This window comes from Thunnus maccoyii, chromosome 21 (assembly GCF_910596095.1).
Source record: "Thunnus maccoyii chromosome 21, fThuMac1.1, whole genome shotgun sequence".
NCBI classification, from domain to species: domain Eukaryota; kingdom Metazoa; phylum Chordata; class Actinopteri; order Scombriformes; family Scombridae; genus Thunnus; species Thunnus maccoyii.
In genome coordinates, this window is record NC_056553.1 from 1,190,670 (window position 1) to 1,200,669 (window position 10,000).

At 39.7% G+C, this 10,000-nt stretch overlaps 1 protein-coding gene across 2 annotated transcripts in view; it reads right to left on the reverse strand.

The window, feature by feature from the left end:
• The window catches only part of LOC121888473 (activin receptor type-2B-like), a 40,465-nt gene that overhangs the window by 8,987 nt on the left and 21,478 nt on the right, over positions 1-10,000 (reverse strand). The window contains exon 2 of one of the 2 annotated variants that reach the window (XM_042399992.1): positions 3,723-3,930. In XM_042399992.1, the coding sequence (XP_042255926.1) occupies positions 3,723-3,930 (208 nt within the window). Of the gene's footprint in view, positions 1-3,722; positions 4,160-10,000 lie in introns of those variants that run through there. The other variant, XM_042399991.1, reaches the window with a different exon arrangement.

The following is a 10,000-nucleotide window of genomic DNA, read 5'->3' on the forward strand; positions in this document are numbered from 1 at the left end:
ATAGTAGCAGGATTTCACTTCTTTTTCTCCTTCTTTACTCCAAATGTCAACTTCTCAAATCCATCCGTACATGTTGGAGCTGAACAACACATGGAAACACCTTAGCAACCACCTTAGCAACCACCTTAGCAACCAAGGCTACTGAACAGACAGCCATTTATGGGCATGTGCAATCATCCGACATATTAATAGAAAAGAAGTAATAATAATACGAGAACAAAAAGTTGAATCATTACAAGAAAAAGCTGAATATTACAAATATGAACATCTGAAATATGAGAGTGGACAACACCTTAGCAACCACCTTAGCAACAAGCTTAGGAACAACCTTAGCGACCAAGACATCAGCTCATCAGCAAGGTAGAAAAAACCGTCGCAATCAAAGCATTCAGAGCAGAATGAAGCCCTGATTTTTGACTTGAAGGCAGCATTTCTACACAGGTTCACCTCAAGTTTCTGAACTTTGAACTTGTTTAACATCTGACTGTATGTGATATAAATATGAACCCTTTAAATCTTTCTTTTCACCACTAGCCTGTTCTTAATGATTAAAAGGGGGCTGATGACGTCACTGATGATGTCACTTGAGTTAGCATCATTGGAGCTGATATATATGAGGCTTTTATCTAAGGCCAAGTCCTTCTTATCATTTAATGATTTAGACGGGAGTATACATGCTTTTATCTCATCTCGACATGACCACTGTAAAGCCCTTCACGTTGGTTTTAGCCAGGCCTCCCTCTCACGCTAACAGTTGGTCCAGACTGCTGCGGCTCGTCTTTTAACACGCAAAAGCAAGAGCACATTTTCCCCGCGCTGGCTTCCCTCCACTGGCTTCCCTCCACTGGCTTCCCCTCCACTGGCTTCCCTCCACTGGCTTCCCTCCACTGGCTCCCCGTACGATTTAGGATTGATTTTAAGATTTTATTGTTTGCCTACAAATCCTTAAATGGGCTCCAACTTATCTGTCCGACCTTTTACAACCACACGTTCCATCAAGGTCAATCAGGTCTGCTGACCAGTTGCTGCTTCTGGTTGTCCCGACATCAGCTGAGATCGTACCTTTGCAGTTGTAGCCGCCTCTGCATGTTAGGCTGGCTCCAACACTGCCATCTTTATTCATTGGCTTTTAACTCACTATGAGAGTTGCCTTTCTTTGTCTTTTTGTCTGTTAAACTGATCTTTATGTTTTTATTGTGTTGTTTGTGGCTTTTGTTATTTTGATTGTACAGCGCTTTTGGTATTCTATTATAAACTAGAAAATCCAGAACTTGCTGCTGAAATTATGCAGTTAAACATTAGAAAAAGTTGAGATACTGTCCTTCCACGGCTCCAGAGATCAGGTACTGTATGTGAGCGATGCTCCTCTTTCTGTCAGACTGACAGCAGACCTGTCAATCAAACAGCGTCTGGGGAATGCTAAGTATCATGGCAGTAGTCTGGCAGCAGTTGTACTTGACCCAAATAGCAGGTTTTTTTTCTGACGCCTCGGGGAAAAATGTGAAATTCGCGGCATCAGTTCTGTCAGGAGGAAGGCTGCGAGCACCGATCTTCAACGTCTTGTTTAAAAAAGAGTTGTTTTACCATTTTCTTCTCTTTGCTCTTTGGTGTCAAACTGATCTTTCAGGCGTGATTATTGAGGAGAACAGAAGTACTTGCATCATCTAAAGAGCTGCACTTTTCTCTGCTGCTGCTGGTCGCCTGTGAAGCTGTTGATCCATGAAACGCAGCTGATTCTGCTCTCAATCACTGCAACTTGTTCTGGATGTGAACATGAAATATCTAAATGTAAATGTTCCTGAGAAGAAACTGAAAAAAAAGGAAACCAGAACAGAAAAATAAGGATCCTTTAACAAGGTAAACGGCTAGATTTGGGTTATTTCTGTGTTGTAATTTGGTCAGGAGACGTTGTTAATCCATTTTCTGATCTTTATTGTTTCTTTATCTTCTCGTCGAACCTTCCAGCAGGATGTTCTTACACTATCGGATATAATAACTTAGATTAAATTATTAGTATTGCTCAGTATTTATGTGGAAATATTGGAAATATAAGATCCTAAAACATAAAATGTCCCTTCAAAGTTTTTTTTAACTATGAAAGTTTTCTGAATCCATACTTTATGTTTGTCTTTCCACATACTAGAAAGACCTTGTTTCTACTTTATTATACATATAAATCAGAGACGAGGGCAGTGATTCAGGTCTGGAACCAGAATATGGATTCATTCTTTTCCAATTTAATTTTTTTGTAAGATTGACATAAAAACCGACTTAAAAAAACTCAAACACAGCAGCATCAACATTAACATCAATCATCCCAATTATCTCTTTTAAATATAGACAAAGGTTTTTGGTTTAAAGGACAACACAGAAGATGATTTACTAAAATCCCCACACAGATTCACATAAAATAAAGAAATGACACTTTCTCCTCCTATAACATCTATAAAGCGCATTAAAGCTGACTATGAGTCATTTAAGACCTTTTCTTAGAACATAAAGATATTCTGAGATGAATGAGAGTGCTGCTGTCTTCCCTGCTGTCACTGTGCGGTTGCATCACCAGCAAACGCCGTCGCTGCCAAAACAGCCCTGAGCGTTTACACAGCGCCCAGTCACAGCACCTGTCAATCAAACTGGGGGGGGGGGGGGGGGGGGCAGCGAGGAAGCTGGGGGATGCTGAGGATGATGGGAAATGTGTGCCTGTCACAGCTGCTGCAGCGATACTGAACATGACACAATATCTTTCTGTTTACCTGCTGCGTTTACAGACACATCTGGAGAGTTAGAGTTTATAAAAACACCAATAAAACATGATGAAGATGATAAAAATGTTCTAATTTCAGATTTGAGGTGATAGCAGGTTCCAATCTTGTGTTTTTGGTGTAAAGCAGTGACCAATATGATCCATTTCTTAACCATCAGAGATTTTTCTCTACTGTTTATATTGAGGTTTTTCTACGTTTAAAGTTTAAGTTTGGTGATATTCTATATTTTTCTTGTTTGTTTGTTTCTTGTAGTTTGTTGCTTAAAATCTACAGTGACCTGCTTGTTTTAGGAAATTAACCCCGAACCTTTTTTTAAACATGAAACTTTAGATTTATGAGCCGTTTTTTTAAAGTCTTCAGTAAGAACCAATGAAATTACACCATGATAAATGTAGTTAATCATAGCGGCCCGACAGCAATCACATGTCCCAAAATATTTGTTCGGATCACTGAGACTCGTGTTGAGTTTTGAAACGATGAGCTTGAGTTTCAGGAACTCTGATTGGTCCAATAATAAAACAGGAAGTGAGTCTTTAAGGTCTGGCCAAGGTTCAGCAAGATAGATAGATAGATAGATAGATAGATAGATAGATAGATAGATAGATAGATAAATAACGGATAAAACGTCAACTAGGGCTGCAACTAATTATCATATTAATCATTGGTTCATCCAATGAACAGATTAATCATTTTGTCTTTAAAACATCGAGTTTTAACGAGTTCAAGGTGACGTCTTCAGATGATTTTATTTTGTCAGAATCCCAGAAAAGATATTCACTTTATGATAAATCCTTGACTGGACTGATTTTGATTGTTAAAACTTTTGCTGATTAACTTTCTGTTGGACTAATCGTTCCAGCTCTACCACTAGTACTGTACAGAACCAGGAAGCTGGTGAAAACAACCTCTTATACGCCGTCTGCAGTGTCACATGATATTTGTGTGTGTTTGTACCGGTCGTAACAGTTGAAGTCGTCCAGCCAGCAGCCTTTCTTCACCAGCTCGATGGAGCCCGAGTTGTTCCTCCAGGAGGCGTAGCAGTGCGAGCGTTTGTCCTTCTCGCCCTCGCAGCGCTCCACTCCGCTCTGATTGGTCTTCTCGATCTCGTAGTTGACGTTGTAGTACAAACACTCCCGGGTGTCGGCCTCCCCATGGCTCAGTCCTGCGGCACACACACACACACACACACAGTTAGGGAGGGAAAGGTGTTTTTTTATTAAGCGATGACAACAACAGGGGGCGCTGTGCAGCTGCAGAGGCTTCAATAAGCCTCCCAGTATACGCTTAGCAACAATAACCACACACATAAACCATAAAACGTTCACAAACAGACACTCTCATCTAAGATCCGGAGTTAAAAGCTGCCGTGGGCGTCGACCCTGACCTGAGCCCCCCCCCCCCCATAATTCAACACCACTAACGCCACCATCAAAAACACCATTAGCGCTTTCTAATCACACTCATCTTATTAAAGCACAGACTGAGAAGAAAAGAGGCGGCATAATGAGCCCGACTGTCTGCCTGCATGCAACAGGTGAGCCGCGCTCTCAAAGGAAGCTTTCAGCAACGCTGTTGACATCTGGACAAAAGCCTGGACTGAAAAAAAAAAAAAAGTTGAGTCTGACTCTGTGGGAGTTCAATGAGGAGACTCTTCAGTCAATGAATCAGTCGAATGAAATGAAACGTCTTCTTTTTACAAGAACGAAGGAAAATCTCACAGAGTGATGGTTCGTATTTCTACACAGCAGGAGGGTTTGGACTCTTTAAAGACGCCTTTAACGGAGAATTACTTCTGCTCATGAGTCATTACTAACATATTTAATGAGTGATAAGTGACTCTGGTCTGGAAGAGGTCAAAATCTCCCTTTAAATGGTAAACTGACTGCACTTATATTCACCTGTTCATACACTGATGGCTGCCATGAAGGTGCCAACCTGCTCATCAGGATCTAATCTAAGAAGACATTCACAGCCATCAGGAGGATGGCTAATTACGGATTAGACATATAACTAATGTTGGTTAGAAAGTTTTTAATAAATTATAAACTGGATAATTGATCTATATCTATAAAACCAGACAGATTTACTGTAACTGCATTACTGTGAGATTTATTTTCCTTATTTTCAAAAGTGGAATTATATTTAGTGACGTCTGCTATGTGATTTAACTCACATCACGTCTTACAAGTAAAGCGGAAGACATCAGATATCATCTAAACTGATCCTGTTGTAGCTTAACAGTGTTCTGTTAGCTAACGTTATAGTTAGCTACAGAAGGACCTTCTATTCAGCATTAATCGCTCCGGAAATCTAAATATTCACGTCATTTGTTTAAAAGCGTAAGTTAGAGATTTATTTTTCTACCCTTTGGCGTTAGCTGTCGGTCAGTAGCTACTCAGCTGAAATATGACAGTTAGTTAATGTTTAGCAGAAAAGGGAAGAATCCATTTGCTAACTTTTAAAATATCAAAATAAAAAGTTCTATCTTTGAACGAGTGTACAGACATCAGAGAATGTTGACAGTTTAATTTTGTAGTTTGGCTAACGTCTGTGCAACTAATTAACATTAACTCTATAACTCCGTACACATAGCTAACGATGAGACGCCTGCTAGCAGCGTGGAACCGACCGATGTCAGATGTTGGTTCTCCGAGTCGGAACAGAGTTTACCAAAAAGCTTTTCTTTATCTTCGGTCATGTGACGCATGAAACAGAATTATATATGGGCGGAGTTTAGTTACGAGAGGGATTCAAATCAAATCTTAAAGATGTGATTGGATTGCTTGGAAAAGTGGGCGTGGCTTAGCGAATACAGCACAATGCGAGTGTTCGTGCCGGCTATTAAAAGATCTTTTTGAAGCTTCAGATAAACTTTTAAATACATTTTTGCACAGAAGGAGGACTGATTCCATTGTAAGGTCATTATGAAGGGATCTTCTAATGGTCAGTATGAACAGGAGGAATGATTACAGCATGAAAAACAGCTTTAATGTTCATTTGGGCTCCTGACTGTTGGTTTAAGACGTGAGAAGCTGTGAACCGTCCTTCAAACTGTTTTTAGTGTTTTCAGGTTCAGCTGATGATGAATCTGCAGAAAATATAAACACTGGAAAATGTCTTCTGCAGATTTTATTACCAGTGTTTGTGAGTAAAATGAGCTTCAATAAATCATGTTAGTGATTGTGTTTGATGGAGCTGATGATGATTGGTGCGCTGTGACACACAAACTGAAGAAGCAGTGATTTCTTCCTGCTGAGCAGCTCAACCTCAACTCTCTCACCTCCACCTTTAATCTCTTCCTCTTCCTCCCTCTCTCTTTCTTTTTCCCTCTTCCTATCTTCACTTTTTTTCTCTCTCTCTCTCTCCGTGTCCTCTCTCTTTCCCTCGAGAATAAACCGCATTCCTTCTTCGCCTCCCTCACACACGCAGGAAGGAGGAGGAGGAGGTCTTTTCAGGTAACTGGAGCTGCAAGATTTAAGACTGCAGGACTCTTCTACGCACACGGAGCGGCTACAGATCGTCCGTCATCAAAGAGCTTCGGATGCAGGAGGTTATGGGTGCCAGATGTGACCTTTGACCTCTGTGGTCATATGAGAATGAGGTCATCGTCAAGGGAGCAGAACTGCAGCTCTACACACAGTAGCTAAAGGTCAACAACACTGGAGATGTAATAATGAATGAATTTAAATTAACGACCTTTATACGGCTGCAACTAATAATCAGCTTCATCGCCACTTTTTTTTTGGTCATTAATCAATTAAGTGTTTCAACATTATCACCACACAAGAACATCAATATTAGAACAATGTAGCGAAATCCTGACACAAGGTTTTTAAAATGATATTTTCTGCACCTGCAGTTTGGTTCATATAAAGGAAAGATTCTGATCACAGGTATTATAAAGGTCAGTCAGATGAGCTGCACTCTAACTGTCCACTGTTCACTTCCTGCACTGGATATATATCATCCAACATGGCCATAATTCATAAGATACTGTCAGAACTGTTTAGTCAGTAAAATGTCAGAAAATAAGAATGAATGTCCACAGAAACATCTTCAAACAGCCAGGCTGATAATAATATTAAGTCAACAACAAGTCAGCAGCCATTTATCATGTAGTGCAGTAAAACTATTTATCTCTAGCACATGTTCTGCTTCTTGTGGTTTTCTGTTATTTATTTCCTGTTCTGATGTCGGATGTTAAACTTTAGGTGAACATACGTAGAAATGCTGCCTGCTTCAAACCTCGCCTGAAATGTTGTTTTTTTTTACTTTCCCGAGGAGATGACGTCAGCTCACCACATGCCCATAAACGTGCGTCCGTTTCTTTAATCATGGTGGCTAAGGTTGTTGCTAAGGTGGTTGCTAAGGCATTTCCATGTGTTGTTCACGTTGTCCGCTCTCATATTTCAGATGTTCATATTTGTAATATGCAACTTTTTCTTGTAATGATTCAACTTTTTGTTGCACATGCCCATAAACGGCCGTCTGTTCTGTAGCCTTGGTTGCTAACGTGGTTGCTAAGGTGGTTGGTAAGGTGGTTGCTAAGGTGTTTCCATGTGTTGTTCAGCTCCAACATGTACGGATGGATTTGAGAAGTTGACATTTGGAGTAAAGAAGGAGAAAAAGAAGTGAAATCCTGCTACTATAGTTTGTTTACGTAGCCTCCGGAGCCGGAGGAAGCTTCCTGAAAGCTGACCAATCAGAACAGAGTGGGCTCATCAGGAGGCGGGCCTTAAAGAGACAGGAGCTAAAACGGCCTGTTTCAGACAGAGGCTGAACTGAGGGGCTGCATAAAGGACCAGTAGAAGATAAATAAGGAGTTTTTAACTGGAAATCATGTAAAGATATTCCAGTAGAGCCCCAGAATATAAATATAGAGCTGGAAATGTGCAGAATATTTGTCCTTTTTAAGTAAAATAGAAGTAAATGAGAACTGTAATGTAATCTTAGGTTACTTTACACAGAAACAATGAGACAAGTGAGAAAGTGAAAGCACAGCAGGAGGATATAAAAAGGAAGAGAAGAAGAAAAAGAAAATAATTCAAAGTTGAAATCATCTTCAACATAAAAGATGAGTTGAAGATGGAGAGAGTGAAACAGTGACAGAGACAGACAGAGCAGCGTTTTGGCAGCGTTTACTGTGACAGATGTTACAGCCAATCTGTGCATTAACTGTCGCTAGGCAACAGGAAATGTGGGAGTATTCAAACCCCCCCTCCCCACCCTCACCCCCACCCACTTAACACCCACTCCCCCCCCCCCAACACACACACACAGCAGTGGTGGCTGGTGACTCAAAAAATTGGGGAGGACAGGAGGAAAACCAGCCCACAGCGTCATGTTATTTTACACTAGTTGGCTACTTATTTCCACTTTATGTTCAAGTTATGTTCTTATGTTCACATGCAGGCTGTGCAGAGACCTTTAGAGACCTTTGGGGGGGGGGGGGGGGCTCAAACTTAAAAAGGGGCACATGGAAGATTTTAAAACACTATACACCAACATAATTTCCAGCCTTCCCTGATGAATTAAAGCAACGCACATTCAAACAGAATGTAACATGGACTCTTTCAACAAACCACATCAAACTATATCATTGTCCCCCAGCCGATGGAATAAAACAATGCCAATAAAACAATTTGTTTCCAAAAACAAAAAAACCCTGAGTGGTGTAAAGGCTGCTTCTTTATAGACATTTAGCATATACATAAGAAGAAGCAGAGCTCATTTTATCCCTGCAGTGGTTCAGATGTGTGATTTTACCAACAAAGTGAAATTCAAATTTATAGTATTGTTCTATTGTGACAACAGATTTATGTTCTCATCAAAAACTGACAACATATCACATGATTTACACGTGTTTCCTGTGTATTTTCTTAGTATACAGAAATATATAAAGTAGCACAAAGCTTATAATGTGATACAGATCAGTGCTGAATACTAAAACATTCACAGATCTAAAAGTGAAGGTTCACATCAGAAAGTATTAATGCATGTATCAAATACATGACGTTCACACTCTGATCTATATGCACCACATACTGAATATAGTCTACAAAGCTGACATGTTAACATGTTATTCCAGTCACTTTTAGTATTTAAAAAGTCTGCATTCTAGTTACTCATATAAGGCTCAGCTTCAAAATGAACAAGAATGAAGACATTCTCACACGCAAGCAGTTGTCTTCGTTGTTAAATAACCAGTTTCACCGGGATAGGATTACTCCAGTGTTCATCATTCAGGATGTTTTTACAAACGGACCCGGAGATTACAGGTAAAAACACTGAATAAAGCTGTTTCACCTAAAAAAAATCAGTGTTTCTCCGACGATGTTTGGTGACCACCGGACTTCCTGGAGGGGCTGTTAGCCGAGCTGCTGCTAACGTTTGTCTAGTTTATTTCTCTGATAACTTAAGATCCAGACGTCCAATGACTAAAATCCTTCTTCCGGCTAAAAGATATAGTTAAAAACCACCTAAATTTATCATGAAACTGTGGCTTAAAAATGAATAAAAGTCCATTTATAACAGTTTGTGTGGAACAACCACAACGCCGATGTATTATCTTGTATGTGTGTAAGTTACTCTTTGGTAGACGCCATTGTAGCGGACAAACACAGCGCCGCCGTATGCATCTGGTGCGTGTTTACTCTTTGGTAGAGGAGGTATGACGTCATCGACAGGCGACCAAATGAAACGGTCCGTTACTTTGATTAAATTACAGATTTCTCTGAGTTTGAAAATTGTTGGAAACATTTGGGATAATGTAAGAACACAACTCAACAACATATATAACATAGGTCTAGTTGTTTTTACACATTTTAATGTGGAATAATTACGTATTATACCTTTAACACACACTTTCTCATTTAAGGGTTTTTCTTCAATACTGAAGACATTAAAACTATGAAATATCACATATAGAATCATGTAGTAAACAAAAAAGTGTTAATCAAACCAAAATATGTTTCATATTTTAGAGTCCGCTGTTTGCTTTGATGACAGTTTGTTGGAAATATCTGAACCAGCTTCATGTAGAAGGCGTCTGTGAGGTCCAATGATACAAGACCTGAGAGTTTCTTAGCATCCATGTTTAATTTAAAGTCATTGACTTCTTCAACTAGAGACGTTTCAGTGCTAAGATGTGATCTAAAACCAGATTGGTACATGTGAAAGCTACTGTTATCACTTAGAAATCTGAATAAGTGTTTGTATACAACTTTTTCAAA